Raw genomic sequence first — 17296 nt, 5'->3', positions numbered from 1 at the left:
TTTTACATCATTTCACATTTTATATTGAAAGTCAACTGTTTTTTTAATTCAATAGAGTGATCATTCACGTGCAACTATAGTTTTTCGTCACGCAACAAATTAATGCAACACATTCGGCAGAAAATAGCTACGTGTTTCATCAGATGGCAGCAGAACCGCAAGGCTATTTGGCTAACAGAACAGACAATTAGCTTACAATGAATTATTTTTGTATTTTTTCCAGAGATGATGCATGTCCATCATAGAAAGAATGTAGCCAGCTACATTTCCTAATGCTTTGCTTCAAGTTAGCCCAATGCAGCTTTTTAACTTGCTACCGGAGAACTACACTCAAGGCAAACGTACATCAGTCAGAGGATGAATGTCTGCTGATCCAATGCCTGCTTAGTGAATGAATGCGGGAGTTTGATTGGTCAAGACGAGGGAAAATATCTCTCATACGACTGGGGAAGACCAAAATGTGTCCCTTTACAGTAGTGATTTGGAGCGAACCGTGACTGACGCCCAGCAGAAATTACAATAAGAATAATTATTTATTATCCTTTATTTAACTAGGTAGGTCAGTTAAGAACACATTTTTATTTACAATGACGGCCTACCCTGGCCAAACCATAAACCGGACGATACTGGCCCAATTGTGCGCAGCCCTATGGGACTCCCGATCACTGCCGTTTTGTGATACAGCATGGAATCGACTAGAGTCTCTAGTAGAGGTCGACCGATTCATCGGAATGGCCGATTAATTAGGGCGCCGATTTCAAGTTTTCATAAATCGTCAATCGGCATTTTTGGACACCGATCATGGCCGATTACATTGCACTCCACGAGGAGACTGCGTGGCAGGCTGACTACCTGTTATGCGAGTGCAGCAAGGAGCCACGGTAAGGTGCTAGCTAGCATTAAACGTATCTTATAAAAAACAATCAATCTTAACATAATCACTAGTTACTACACATGGTTGATGATATTACTAGTTTATCTAGCGTGTCCTGCGTTGCATATAATCAATGCGGTGCCTGTAAATTTTTCATTGAATCATAGCCTACTTCGCCAAACGGGTGATTTAACAAGCGCATTTGCGAAAAAAGCACTGTTGTTGCACCAATGTACCTAACCATAAACATCAATTCCTTTCTTAAAATTAGTACACAAGTATATATCTTTAAACCTGCATATTTAGTTAATATTGTCTGCTAACATGAATTTATTTTAACGAGGGAAATTGTGTCACTTCTCTTGCGTTCTGTGAAACAGAGTCAGGGCGTATGCAGCAGTTTGGGCCGCCTGGCTCGTTGCGAACTGCGAAGAATATTTCTTCCTAACAAAGGACAGTCAACTTGGCCAAACGGGGGATGATTTAACAAAAGCGCATTTGCAAAAAGGAATAATCGTTGCACGAATGTACCTAACCATAAACATCAATGCCTTTCTTAAAATCAATACACAGAAGTATATATTTTTTTAAACCTGCATATTTAGTTAAGAAATCCAGGTTAGCAGGCAATATTAACCAGGTGAAATTGCGTCACTTCTCTTGCGTTCATTGCACGCAGAGTCAGGGTATATGCAACCGTTTGGGCCGCCTGGCTCGGTGCGAACTAATTTGCCAGAATTTTACGTAATTGAATACAACAGGTGTAATAGACCTTACAGTGAAATGCTGAATACGACAGGTGTAGGTAGAACTTACAGTGAAATGCTTACTTACAGGCTCTAACCAATAGTGCAAAAAAGGTATTAGGTGAACAATAGGTAGGTAAAGAAATAAAACAGTAAAAAGACAAGCTATATACAGTAGCGAGGCTATAAAAGTAGCGAGGCTACATACAGACACCGGTTAGTCGGGCTGATTGAGATAGTATGTACATGTAGATATGGTTAAAGTGAATATGCATATATGATAAACAGACAGTAACGTAAAAAGAGGGGTTGGTGGGTGGTGGGCGGGACACAATGCAGATAGCCCAGTTAGCCACTGTGCGGGAGCACTGGTTGGTCGGCCCAATTGAGGTAGTATGTACATGAATGTATAGTTAGTGACTATGCATATATGATAAACAGAGAGTAGCAGCAGCGTAAAAGAGGGGTTGAGGGGGGGGGGGGGGGGGGGGTACACAATGCAAATAGTCCTGGTAGCCATTTGATTTCCTGTTCTGGAGTCTTGTAGACTAGTAAGTATATGCAGCTATACTAGAATAGACTAGTTAGTATATACAGCTATACTAGGATAGACTGGTTAGTATATACAGCTATACTAGGATAGACTGGTTAGTATATATAGCTATACTAGGATAGACTGGTTAGTATATATAGCTATACTAGAATAGACTGGTTAGTATATACAGCTATACTAGGATAGACTGGTTAGTATATATAGCTATACTAGGATAGACTGGTTAGTATATATAGCTATACTAGGATAGACTGGTTAGTATATACAGCTATACTAGAATAGACTGGTTAGTATATACAGCTATACTAGAATAGACTGGTTAGTATATACAGCTATACTAGTGTAGACTAGTTTGTAGACTAGTTAGTATATACAGCTATACTAGTTAGTATATACAGCTATGCTAGTGTCGACCAGTTAGTATATACAGCAATACTATAATAGACTAGTTAGTATATACAGCTATACTACTATTGACTAGTTAGTGTATATACAGTTGAAGTTGGAAGTTTACATACACCTTAGTCAAATACATTTAAACTCAGTTTCACATTTCCTGACATTTAATCCTAGTAAAAATTCCCTGTCTTAGGTCAGTTAGGATCACCAATTTATTTTAAGAATGTGAAACGTCAGATTAATAGTAGAGAATTATTTCAGATTATATTTCTTTCATCACATTCCCAGTGGGTCAGAAGTTTACATACACTCAATTAGTATTTGGTAGCATTGCCTTAAAATTGCTTAACTTGGGTCAAACGTCTCAGTTAGCCTTCCACAAGCTTCCCCAATAAGTTGGGTGAATTTTGGCCCATTCCTCCGGACAGAGCTGGTGTAACTGAGTCAGGTTTGTAGGGCTCCTTGCTCGCACAAGCTTTTTCAGTTCTGCCCACAAATGTTCTATAGGATTGAGGCTTTGTGATGGCCACTCCAATACCTTGACTTTGTTGTCCTTAAGCCATTTTGACACAACTTTGGAAGTATGCTTGGGGTCATTGTCCATTTGGAAGACTCATTTGCAAGTCCCTCCTGCAGCAAAGCACCCCCACAACATGACGCTGCCACCCCCGTGCTTCACGGTTGGGATGGTGTTCTTCGGCTTGCAAGCGTCTCCCTTTTTCCTCCAAACATAACAATGGTCATTCCTGCCAAAAAGTTCAATTTTTGTTTCATCAGACCAGGGACATTTCTCCAAAAAGTTCGATCTTTGTCCCCATGTGCAGTTACAAACCGTAGTCTGGCTTTTTGATGGCGGTTTTGGAGCAGTGGCTTCTTCCTTGCTGAGTGGCCTTTCAGTTTATGTCGATTATAGGACTTGTTTTACTTTGGATATAGATACTTATGTACCTGTTTCCTCCAGCATCTTCACAAGGTCCTTTGCCGCTGTTTTGTGATTGATTTGCACTTTTCGCACCAAAGTACGTTCTAGAGGTCGACCGATTATGATTTTTCAACGCCGATACCGATTATTGGAGGACAAAAAAAAGCCGATACCTATTTAATCGGTCGATTAAAAAAATCTGTATTTGCTTTTTAAAATTTTAATTAATTAATTTGTAATAATGACAATTACAACAATACTGAATGAACACTTATTTTAACTTAATATATCAATAAAATCAATTTAGCCTCAAATAAATAATGAAACATGTACAATTTGGTTTAAATAATGCAAAAACAAAGTGTTGGAGAAGAAAGTAAAAGTGCAATATGTGCCATGTAAAAAAGCTAACGTTTAAGTTCCTTGGCTCAGAACATGAGAACATATGAAAGCTGGTGGTTCCTTTTAACATGAGTCTTCAATATTCCCAGGTAAGAAGTTTTAGGTTGTAGTTATTATAGGACTATTTCTCTCTATACGATTTGTATTTCATATACCTTTGACTATTGGATGTTCTTATAGGCACTTAAGTATTGCCAGTGTAACAGTATAGCTTCCGTCCCTCTCCTCGCGCCTACCTGGGCTCGAACCAGGAACACATCGACAACAGCCACCCTCGAAGCAGCGTTACCCATCGCTCCACAAAAGCCGCGGCCCTTGCAGAGCAAGGGGAACAACAACTCCAAGTCTCAGAGTGAGCGACGTTTGAAGCGCTATAAGCGCGCGCCCCGCTAACTAGCTAGCCATTTCACATCGGTTACACCAGCCTAATCTCAGGAGTTGATAGGCTTGAAGTCATAAACAGAGCAATGCTTGAAGCACAGTGAAGAGCTGCTGGCAAAACGCACGAAAGTGCTGTTGAGCTATGATACAATGAAAAATTAACAGGCACCGCATCGATTATATGCAACTCAGGACAAGCTAGATAAATTAGTAATATCATCAACCATGTTTAGTTAACTAGTGATTATGATTGTTTGATTTTTATAAGATAAGTTTAATGCTAGTTAGCAACTTACCTGGGCTTCTTACTGCATTCGCGTAACAGGCAGGTTTCTCGTGGAGTGCAATGAAAGGCAGGTGGTTAGAGCGTTGGACTAGTTAACCGTAAGGTTGTAAGATTGAATCCCCGAGCTGACAAGGTAAAAATATGTTCTGCCCCTGAACAAGGCAGTTGACCCACCATTCCCAGGCCGTCATTGAAAATAAGGATGTGTTCTTAACTGACTTGCCTAGTTTAATAAAGGGGTAATTTTTTTTACCGATGTCCGATTTGTTATGAAAACTTGAAAATCGGCCCTAATTAAAAATCGGCCAAAAAATGGGCTCTCCTTCACTGCACCCGAGGTGAGTAAAACATTTAAACGTGTTAACCCTCGCAAGGCTGCAGGCCCAGACGGCATTCCCAGCAGCGTCCTCAGAGCATGCGCAGACCAGCTGGCTGGTGTGTTTACGGACATATTCAATCAATCCTTATCCCAGTCTGCTGTTCCCACATGCGTCAAGAGGGCCACCATTGTTCCTGTTCCCAAGAAAGCGAAGGTAACTGAGCTAAACGACTACCGCCCCGTAGCACTCACTTCCGTCATCATGAAGTGCTTTGAGAGACTAGTCAAGGACCATATCACCTCCACCCTACCGGACACCCTAGACCCACTCCAATTTGCTTACCGACCCAATAGGTCCACAGACGATGCAATCGCAACCACACTGCACACTGCCCTAACCCATCTGGACAAGAGGAATACCTATGTGAGAATGCTGTTCATCGACTACAGCTCAGCATTTAACACCATAGTACCCTCCAAACTCGTCATCAAGCTCGAGACCCTGGGTCTCGACCCCGCCCTGTGCAACAGGGTCCTGGACTTCCTGACGGGCCGCCCCCAGGTGGTGAGGGTAGGTAACAACATCTCCACCCCGCTGATCCTCAACACTGGGGCCCCACAAGGGTGCATTCTGAGCCCTCTCCTGTACTCCCTGTTCACCCACGACTGCGTGGCCATGCACGCCTTCAACTCAATCATCAAGTTCGTGGACGACACTACAGTGGTAGGGTTGATTACCAACAACGACGAGACGGCCTACAGGGAGGAGGTGAGGGCCCTCGGAGTGTGGTGTCAGGAAAATAACCTCACACTCAACATCAACAAAACAAAGGAGATGATTGTGGACTTCAGGAAACAGCAGAGGGAGCACCCCCCTATCCACATCGACGGGTCAGTAGTGGAGAAGGTGGAAAGTTAAGTTCCTCGGTGTACACATCACGGACAAACTGAATTGGTCCACCCACACAGACAGGCGCAGCAGCGCCTCTTCAACCTCAGGAGGCTGAAGAAATTTGGCTTGTCATCAAAAGCACTCACAAACTTCTACAGATGCACAATCGAGAGCATCCTGTCGGGCTGTATCACCGCCTGGTACGGCAACTGCTCCGCCCACAACCGTAAGGCTCTCCAGAGGGTAGTGAGGTCTGCACAACGCATCACCGGGGGCAAACTACCTGCCCTCCAGGACACCTACACCACCCAATGTCACAGGAAGGCCATAAAGATCATCAAGGACAACAACCACCCAAGCCACTGCCTGTTCACCCCGCTATCACCCAGCAGGCGAGGTCAGTACAGGTGCATCAAAGCAGGGACCGAGATACTGAAAAACAGCTTCTATCTCAAGGCCATCAGACTGTTAAACAGCCACCACTAACATTTAGTGGCCGCTGCCAACATACTGACTCAACTCCAGCCACTTTAATAATGGGAATTGATTGAAATTATGTAAAAATGTACCACTAGCCACTTTAAACAATGCCACTTAATATAATGTTTACATACCCTACATTACTCATCTCATATGTATATGTATATACTGTACTCTATATCATCTACTGCATCTTGCCATCTTTATGTAATACATGTATCACTAGCCACTTTAAACTATGCCACTTTATGTTTACATACCCTACATTACTCATCTCATATGTATATACTGTACTCTATACCATCTACTGCACAGGTGTCAAACTCATTCCACGGTGGGCCGAGTGTCTCCGGGTTTTCGCTCCTCCCTTGTACTTGATTGATGAATTAACATCACTAATTAGTTAGGAACTCCCCACACCTGGTTGTCTAGGGCTTTATTGAAAGGAAAAAACAAAAACCTGCAGACACTAGGCCCTCCGTGGAATGAGTTTGACACCCCTGATCTACTGCATCTTGCCTATGCCTTTCTGTACCATCACTCATTCATATATCTTTATGTACATATTCTTTATCCTTTTACACTTGTGTGTGTATAAGGTAGTAGTTGTGGAATTGTTAGGTTAGATTACTTGTTGGTTATTACTGCATTGTCGGAACTAGAAGCACAAGCATTTCGCGACACTCGCATTTAACATCTGCTAACCGTGTGTATGTGACAAATAAAATGTGATTAGATGTATTACTGTAGCTGTAATTAAAAACACAGAGAATGGGCAGACAAAGCACTGTGTTGTAGAACAGGTCCGTAGATGTTGTGACAATGACATGTCTCTGTGAGGTTGTGGAATTCCCCTAGCTGGGCCTAGGCCTATATAGACACAGATTGTCGCCTCTATTCCCCAGGAGCTCTGTAGGGCAGTGGTCTACCGTAACTATAGTTGTGTCCCAAATAGCTCTCTATTGCCTATATAGTGCATTACTTTACTTTTGACCAGACCCTAAAAACTCTGCCTATAGGGTGCCATTTGGGACCACACAGCCTGTAAGGTGTGGTAATTGTTTAGCAAACATTTCTAAAGCAAGACAGCATTTTGGTATCAGAGAACACATGACCCACTTTCTACTAGCCACCGCTTTAGAGGAAATAGTTGGTGAAAAGGGGCGACATTATTTGTCTGATATTTCATTCCCCTGCACAGTTGACACAAAGTGATTTAAGGCATGTCGATACAAGCAAGAGGAGAAAAAAAAAAATCAAGATTTTTTTTTAACACTAGGATAATCTCTAACCCTTTTCAATTCAGTTTCAAACTAACCAACTGACTGGACCGAGTTGCCTTTACATGTTTACAAACCAAGAGCCCTGCTGTCAGTCTTATTCCACAGTTCTCTACATAGCAATGTGTCACCAGCCTCACCCTCTCACTGCAGCAGACAGGCCATACCACCACCACCAGCCTCACCCTCTCACTGCAGCAGACTGGCCATACCACCACCACCAGCCTCACCCTCTCACTGCAGCAGACAGGCCATACCACCACCACCAGCCTCACCCTCTCACTGCAGCAGACAGGCCATACCACCACCACCAGCCTCACCCTCTCACTGCAGCAGACAGGCCATACCACCACCACCAGCCTCACCCTCTCACTGCAGCAGACAGGCCATACCACCACCACCAGCCTCACCCTCTCACCGCAGCAGACAGGCCATACCACCACCACCAGCTTCACCCTCTCACCGCAGCAGACAGGCCATACCACCACCACCAGCTTCACCCTCTCACTGCAGCAGACAGGCCATACCACCACCACCAGCTTCACCCTCTCACTGCAGCAGACAGGCCATACCACCACCACCAGCCTCACCCTCTCACTGCAGCAGACAGGCCATACCACCACCACCAGACCAACTACAGAACTGTTTTCTATTAGCAACATTCCTTCAGTTCTTCTTCTTACCTGGCATAGCTGCTGGAGAAAGAGGAGGTAGGGCTGGAGAGATCTTGCATTCCAGAAGCTCCGTCCCCATAGCTACTGTTGTTCCAGGCCTCTCCTACGGTCACCAGCGGAGGATACAGGCTGAACACTGAGGGCTTCTGGTCCTTCTGCGGAGAAGCTCCACTGGTAGTGGAAGCCAAGGGGGTGTTGATGCTGCTGTTGCCTCCAAAGTGGTAGCTCTGTCCTCCAGAGGTGCTCACCCCACAGATGGAGATGGGGCTGGGGCTGGCGCTGGACAGCTCGGAGGGAGAGGAGGAAGTGGAGCCGCCGGTACTACCACTCATCTGGCAGGAGTGGCTACGCATGGCCGACGTCTTCTCCTGTTTGATCACCCCTGGAGTACACAGCTGGATGAAGCCAGCTTCCTTCACCATGGGAAAAGTGGTGGTGGTCGTCGTAGAGGTGCTGGAGTTGGATTCATCCTGACATGCTAGTAGACTGCTACCATTCAATGTGGTGGTGTTGGAACCGCTAAAACCACCACTATTGGTCATAGTAGCAGCTGGCTTGGAGGTGGAGTTGGAGACGCCACGATCCTGGCTTTCATCCCCCAGGAGAGCGTCATCAGCCAGGGAGGAGAGGAAGGCTTCGTCCCCTACGTAAAAGTCTGAAGGGGAGCCTGTCAACTCAAAGTCCTGGAGGAGATCCAGAGTGTTGTCACTGAACAGTTTCTGGTCTTTTCCAATGTACCCTTCCTGATCCATATCCATAGGGTCCTGGTCCCGGGAGAAGGCTGTCTCCGTCTTCATGGACATGGGGAACAGGTTGGGGTCTGAGTCCCCGATCAGGGAGTCCATGCTGGGTGTGGAGCGGTGAACGTCAGCGATGCTGTTTTTCAGGCAGGAGTAGGTCTCCCCAAGGGTGAAGAGTCAGATTCCCAGGGACGTGTCAGTCTGCTGGGTCTGGGCTCTCTGGTCCTTTGTACTAACCTAAGATTAGATAACAAGAAATACTTTTTTAATATCAGATGGGAAATGGTTGTCAAATCATTGTGTGGGGGGGGGGGGGGGGGGGGGGGAATCTGTAAAATCAGGAAGTAACCTGACATCTCAATAGTTAATAATAATAATAGTTCTCTATGAGAAAAAACCCCTGCATTACTGAACTGGAATGGCATTGACCCTTTCCAAAATTGTATTTGTCTCATGCTTCGTACACAACAGTGAAATGCTGTTTTCTACGAAGTGAAACACTTACTTATGGGTCCTTTTCCAACAATGCAGAGTTAAAGAGATGATAAAAAAAGATATTGAAATGGTGACACGAGGAATAAATACACAGTGAATAACGAATAAAAATAATGAGTAGAAAATAACATGGCTATATAGAGAGTAGAAAATAACATGGCTATATACAGGAAGTAGAAAATAACATGTCTATATACAGAGAGTAGAAAATAACATGTCTAAATACAGAGAGTAGAAAATAACATGGCTAAATACAGGGAGTAAAAAATGGAGGCAGCTATGTACTGTACATATAGTTAGGGGTAAAGTGACTAGGCAAAAGGATAGATAATATACAGAAGCAGCAATGTATGTGGTGAGTGTGAAAGTGTGTGAGGTGTCAGTACGCATGTATGTGCATGTTATGTTTTAATGGGTGTGGGTGTAATGGGGTGTCAGTGTAATTAAGATTGTGTGGGGGTAGAGTCCAGAGTGTGTGGGAGTAGAGTCCAGAGTGTGTGTGTGTGTGTGTGTGTGTGTGTGTGGGGGGGGGGTAGTAGAGTCCAGAGTAGGTAACCCACCTTTACCATCTGTTCTATTGGCCAACGTGCAATCACCGGAGAATAAACTGGATGAGCTCCGTTCGAGACTATCCTACCAACGGGACATTTAAAAACTATAATATATTATGTTTCACTGAGTCCTGGCTGGACAAAGACACGGATAATATACAGTTGGCTGGGTTTTCCGTGTACCGGCAGGACAGAACAGCTACGTCTGGTAATACGAGGGGTGGGGGTCTGTTTCCATTTGTCAATAACAGCTGGTGCACAATGTCTAATATTAAAGAAGTCTTGAGTTAGTCCTCACCTGAGGTAGAGTATCTCATGATAAGCTGTAGACCACAATCTATCAAGAGTTTATCTATATTTTTCATAGCCGTCTATTTACCACCACAAACCGATCCTGGCACTAAGACCGCACTCAAACTTTAGAAGGCCATGAGCAAACAAGAAAATGCTCATCCAAAAGCTGTGCTCCTTGTGGCCGGGGACTTTAATGCAGGCAAACTTAAATCTGTTTTACCTCATTCCTACCAGCATGTCACATGTGCAACCAGAGGAAAACCTATTCCAGATCACCTTTACTCCACACACAGAGATAACATATAAAGCTCTCCCTCACCCTCCATTTGGCAAATCTGACCATAATTCTATCCTCCTGATTCCTGCTTAAAATCAAAAAACTAAAGCAGGAAGTACCAGTGACTCGATCAATATGGAAGTGGTAAGATGATGCGGATGCTAAAGGACTGTTTTGCTAGCACAGACTGGAATATGTTCCGGGATTCTTCCTATGGCATTGAGGAGTATACCACCTCAGTCACTGGCTTCATCAATAAGTGCATCGATGACATCGTCCCCACAGTGACCGTACGTACATATCCCAACCAGAAGCCATAGATAAAAGACAACAAAGACAGCACCGAGCTAAAGGTTAGAGCTGACACTTTCAAGGAGCGGGATAACTAATCGGGACACTTATAAGAAATCTAGGGGGGTCTAGAGTGTGTGGGTAGAGCCCAGTGCAAGAATTAAGTAGCAGTACCTTTGTGGTGGGAGGCTCTGGGTATTCCAGGTAGAGGCCCACGGAGCGGTGGCAGTGACGGCGGCTGAGGTGAGGTCTGTCACTGAGTCCGCTGGGCACGTCACCTGGTTGCATCAGTTGGCTGGAGGGAAGGAACAAGGTGCGATGGTGGATGCCAAGGCAACGGACATGGCACTGCCGGGAGCGTCGGTGAGAAGGGTTCCCTCTGAGGGGTTTTCTATCAGACGGTGCCTAACTCTGTTGTTTTTGTTACTCCTGCTCTTCTTCACTCCTCCTTGACCCATCTTACTATCCTGGGTAGAGAGAGGGGAAAGGGAGAGGATAATGTCATAAGAATGGATTCTAGGGTGTATTCATTATGTCTCGAAATGGAAACCGTTTACAATTTAATTATCTAACGGAAGCAAACAGAACGAAGCGGGGAGGGACATACCTGAATTTGTCCAAAATAGTTAATTGCAAAATGTTTTCCGTTTGGATTAAACCCGTTTTGGTTGCAAAACATTTTGCAACAGAATCGGCATAATGAATAATGAATACCCCTGGTGAGGCACTAGATTGGTGTCTGCCACATGTAGGCTAATATAAACATGCATGGACATGTACCAAATAGCCTGCCTGAGTGTATAGACACAAACATACTACACACGTGGCAAGTTATACCTAGTAGCTGTATCTAAAACATTTCCCAAACTATTATGTTCTCAATGAATGAATAATAGATAGCTACTTTTAATGGGACTGCCGAGTGGCGCAGTGGTCTAAGGCACTGTATCTCAGTGCAATCCCTGGTTCGAATCAGTTGGGTGGTGCACAATTGGCCCAGCGTCGTCCGGGTTTGGCCATGGGTAGGCCGTCACTGTAAATAAGAATCTGTTCTTAACTGACTTTCCTAGTTAAATAAAGGTTAAATAAATATATACTGATTTTTCCAAAGTTGCTGGGGCGTGCATTTTTTTATTAGATATTAGCTAGTTAACTACCTAGCTAACGTTAAGTGGCTAACTATTCCCTTGCTTGACTTAATTATTTGAAAGCAACAAAAAAAACGTTATTATTTAATGGCATATTTATTGAAATAAGTGTTTATGCAACCTAACTAATTAACCCGCATGTTCTTCTATTTTGCAACCGCAAGTTAGCTAGCCAGCCAAGTAAGTTAACTTCGCTCACGTTAAGTTAGTTAGCAAACATTAGCGCTTGTAAATGCGCCCCCCAAAATGTCGTTGAGTGACATGTTGAGCTAGCTAGTAGCTAACAATTCATCTCTAGTTATTAATTCCAAATGAATGTATGGCACATTGTATTACTTTAAAATCAAATACACCACTAAATCTAAAGCGTTTGCCTACCCCTCAGGCGTTTGGTAGCTGGATGTGACTCCATGCATCGTCTGACATTGTTGTTCTTGTTTTGGTGTTATTTTGCTCGCAAATGGGCTAGAAACACGAAAACATCTGATTGCGTTCTCCTTGTGAATCGTCGCAGGACACGAATAAGCAAGTCAATCGGATCCTCCAATCCAATGTGTTAGGTATAAAATTGCATCCGAAAATCACGGAATTAGCAGTGTCGTTCACAGCCAAAAGGAAAGTAAGCGCTAACCTCTAGGAAAAACACACAAAATGGAGATCTCACTGTTTACAACACGCAGTGCAACCTGTTGGCGAATACGAGGTACTGCAACTTGTGTATCACTTACATTGGCTATGCATAGCCATAGGTCATCATTGGCCAACATACAGTAGCTATGCATAGCCATAGGTCATCATTGACCAACAGTAGCCTTCTTCTTCTATGGTGTATTGGCGATCACACATTTGAATGTGCACCCCGCCACCTACTGTGCGGGATGGAAAATGTATTCTCAAAAACGACCAAAAAATAAATACATAAACGAAACAGACTGATCTGATCCCTAGAACAGGTTCAAGGTGAGCCTGGGAAGGCTGGTTTTCCGGCGCCAGTATCCCTTGCAAGTATTCAGATGTAAAGTCATTGGCTGCATTTCAAACCCAACGTAGACAGCCCTCGGCCCTAAACCCTCAGCCCTTGAGGGAACCTCCACGGCCATATTTGTAGTCGGTCCAAATGATTAGCCAACTAAAGGAACTTTGCAACGTAAGCCCCTTAGCCCTCGTTTTTAATGGAGTTTGCGAGTGTACAATTAATTATATGTTCACTTCGGAGCCTGAAACGCCCCATAATTCAATTCGAGATGACTGTACATCCGCTAAGAAAAGTCCGCCAAAACTTAAAACCTCAACTTCAATATGGAGTCAACATACAAGTGTAAGTAAAAACGAATGTAAATAAGTTCGAAATTGTGCTACTAATGCACAAACACGGCTCATAAAAGTATGTTTTTATTTGGTTAGCTTTTGGAAATTGTAGAAATAAAACATTTTCCTTCTTTCGAAGTAGCTAGGCTAGTTAGTTAGCTAATTAATTGGCTATCATACAGTAGGCGTATATTAATAATTATAGTTAATATAAGTAGTCATATAAAGCACCCAGTGGCTGAAAACACAAATCATCGCGGGATGAACAAGTGACGAATTTCCGGGCAAGGGCGGTCCATTTAAAAATCATTCCGTCCTCTCTCGCCCCTTCTTTATAAAAGTTTTTTTTTTTTTTTTTTACTTGTTTATATATTTTTATTAACAAATATCAACAAACAAAAGAGGAATAGTCACATGCAAACAAGCATACAAACAAACTATTTACATTGCCAGGAATCCAAAACAAACAAATCATATTCATTAATAATACAAGTTTCAGAAAGATATTGCCTTTTTGATATTGCCTTTTTGTTTTTCATTTTAGTTAAAGTGGTGCCATATTGCTTAAACTCATTTATAAAGTTTTGAATTAGACCATTTGCGAATATGACATTTACCTAGTATTATTAGCAGTTTAATTAAATATACTACATCTTTATGTCAAAATTTCTGAAATAAATCATTATATCAAAACCATTAAATAGTACAACCGGTCCTATTTTTTTGTAACAAAATGTTGTATGTCAATCCAAAACATTATACTATAAATACAGACAAAAAACAAATGCAAAATGGTCTCCTTCTCCATTCCACAGAAATCACAGTTATATTCAATATTCAGTTTGAATCTTTCCAAAACATGTCTATGTAACATTTTAAATGAAACTTCCTTTACTTTGTTACTGATACAATATTTGTTAGCAATTTTCCATGCTTTCCCCCATTTGTATATCACCATAGATATTTGACCAAAATAATCTTGCTGAGGGAATTGTAATATCACAAACAATATCCTAATCTGTTTATTACTACATTTATCTTTAATGTTAATATTGCCAATGAATATATTTTCATGTAAATCTATGTTACTTACATCAACCACAGAGGAATTTAAAAGAGATACAACCCCCCTTGGAATCGCATCAAAAACAATTGCATATTCTTTCAGGGTTATTGTTATTTTACATTTATCAAGAAATTCCACATATGAGAGTAGATATCCATCCTTTTTCAATAACTGACCAACCAAAATAATTTTATTCTCAAACCAGTTACGGGAAAAAAAGAGACTTATTTTTAAATCGTATATCTTTGTTGTTCCATAAAAAGTATCTGTGAGGGGAGAAATTGTGTTTATATGCCAACATCCAAGCTAAAATTGCCTGCTTATGGAATTTGGCCAACTTTACTGGGATTTTATCAATATCAAAATTACATCCAAGCAAAAATTCTAAACCACCAACAGAGTCAAATAAATACCTAGGGAAGACATTCCAAATACTGTTCTGGTTCTTAACATACTTCAGAATCCAATTTATTTTAAAAGTATTATTTAGAGTATTGAAATCTAAAACCTCAAGACCTCCTTGTTCTTGCGTATTAGTGAGAATATATTTTCGTAGATAGTGAGGCTTGTTCCTCCAAATAAAATTATAAAGAATCTTATCTAAGTCCTTTACAATTTTAGGAGGCAAGTCAAGTGATAACGAGACATAAACCGATCCTGATAGCCCTTCAGCTTTGGATAATAAAACCTGACCATATAACGAAATATGTCTCGTCAACCAGAGGTTCAATTTCTTCTTTGTTTTCTCAATAAGGGGGTTAAAGTTCAATTCACTCCTTTGTTTTTCATCCTTGCATGTAACAATTCCAAGATAAGTAACCTTATCTTTAATTGGGAAACCATATACTTCCTGTAAAACACAATCCTTGAGTGGAAATAAGACTGACTTATTGATATCAATTTCAAACCTGAAGCTAAGGAAAAGTCTTCAATACAGGAAACTGCTTTAGAAACCTCATTCCTGTCTCTTAAAAATATGGTGGTATCATCAGCCAGTTGACATAGTTTAAACTCCTTGCCAAGTGCTGAAACACATTGAACATTCCCTTTCTTGATATGAAGAGCCATAATTTGAGTAACCAATAAAAATATAAATGGACTAATTGGGCAGCCCTGCCTAATGCCACAGCCAATATCAAATCTTTGGGATGTCCCTTGAGGTCATTTTACAGAGCTAGTACAACCACTATATAAAGTTTGGACTGCTTTCAAAAAAAAGTCACCAAACCCCAAGAAACGTATTGCTTTGAACATAAACTCATGTTCTACAGTGTCAAAAGCTTTATAAAAATCAACAAACATAAGAAAACTATCATCAAGGATGAGGTCATTATAGTCAATCATATCTAAGATCAACCTGATGTTATTACTAATGTGTCGACCATGCATAAAACCAGATTGTTCTTCATCAATTATATGATGCGAGCCTTGTTTCAACCTCTTAGCAAATACAAGGGCAAATCATTTCCCATCATTATTCAACAGGCTAATGGGTCTCCAGTTGTCTATATAAAGAGGATCCTTATTAGGTTTGGGAATCAAAGTAATTACACCTTGCTTTGAGGAAGCCGGTAACTCCCCTTTTTCTATTGATTCTTGAAACATATCAAGAATGAAAGGAATCAATTTATCATTGAATGCTTTAAAAAACTTGTTATTAAACCATAATTTCGAGGGGACCTATTGTCCTTAAGACTTTTAATATTGGCTTTTATCTCAATTTCAGATAACTCATCACAAAATCCCTGAAATCATTATCTATCTTCTTAGCAATGTTTGCTACATTGTCTAAGAAAATATCCATATTGGAAGTTGGCTTGGGCTGATGTATATAGGAAGTTGACTGGGCTGACGTATACAGATTCTGATAAAATTGGGCAACAGGCTGAGAGATTTCTTTTAGATTTTCATTGGGAGTATTATTAATCATTAATTTACATATGGAAGTCTTTTCGCCTGCCCTTTTTTCTAAATTAAAGAAATATTTTGTATTTTTCTCTCCCTTTTCCATCCATTTTCATCTTGATCTTACAAATGCTCCTCGGGCCTTTTCCTCGCAAATACAGTCTAACTGTATTTGCAATGATGATAGCTCCAGTAATTCCTGATTAGTTAGTTCAGTTTTTTTTTTGTATAATCCATTATTCCCTTTGTGATGTCATATTCTTTCTCTCTCTTGGCACAAGCAATTTCTTTCCCCATTGAAATAGCCAAAAGCCTTATATGATATTTCATTAGCTCCCAGTAACTTCCATACGTATTCATAACACAGGCACAATTCCAGTATTTATCAATAATTCCTGCTACTTCCTTCTTAAATACTTCATTCTCTAGTAAAGTCTTGTTCATTTTCCAGTAACCTTTACTAACTTTTTTTGTTGACAAACCATGCATATTTATCTTTATTGAGATCCCTTTGTGGTCTGTTAAAACCGATGGTTCAATCGAGACTGTATCAACCTTGTCAGCCATATCTTTAGATATCAGCCAGAAATCAATACGGGATTGTATACATAAATCTTTGGTACTCCATGTAAACATAATCTTATCTGGGTTCTTATGTCTCCAAATATCTAGAACACCTAACCTTAGACACATATTCCTTATCTCACAATCAGAATTGCAATCCTTAGGAGGCCATCTATCTAGTGTATGCTCTCAATGTCTCTAAATAAAATACACTTACTTGACTTGTTATTGGAAGCGTCAGAAGTGTCCACTTCATTTGAGGGCTGAAGGGATAGGTTGTGTATTTAAGTGTTTGGAATGCAGCCCTTAAGCCCCACCCCCCAAACAAATTCTGCTGCAGCCACAATAACGTCCAGTTTCTTAGACTTCTTTGAGACTTTTTTTTTTTTTTACAATTTCTAACTGGCAATGAACGCCACAAAATCCACTTTTTAACACACAGGGTATCT

The 17296-nt window shown here is 41.4% G+C and overlaps 1 protein-coding gene across 3 annotated transcripts in view; it reads right to left on the bottom strand.

Annotated features, from left to right (window-relative positions):
• Positions 1-9053, bottom strand: part of LOC129858450 (glucocorticoid receptor-like) — a 60621-nt gene extending 51568 nt beyond the window's left edge. For all 3 annotated transcript variants that reach the window (XM_055927695.1, XM_055927697.1, XM_055927698.1), the window contains exon 1: positions 8218-9053. In XM_055927695.1, coding sequence (XP_055783670.1) covers positions 8218-9053 — 836 coding nt within the window. The remainder of the gene's footprint in view (positions 1-8217) is intronic.
• Between the last annotated feature and the right edge of the window lie 8243 nt (positions 9054-17296).

The sequence above is a fragment of the Salvelinus fontinalis genome, chromosome 6, assembly GCF_029448725.1.
Source record: "Salvelinus fontinalis isolate EN_2023a chromosome 6, ASM2944872v1, whole genome shotgun sequence".
Taxonomy (NCBI): Eukaryota; Metazoa; Chordata; class Actinopteri; order Salmoniformes; family Salmonidae; genus Salvelinus; species Salvelinus fontinalis.
This window is presented reverse-complemented; position numbering and strand designations above follow the sequence as displayed.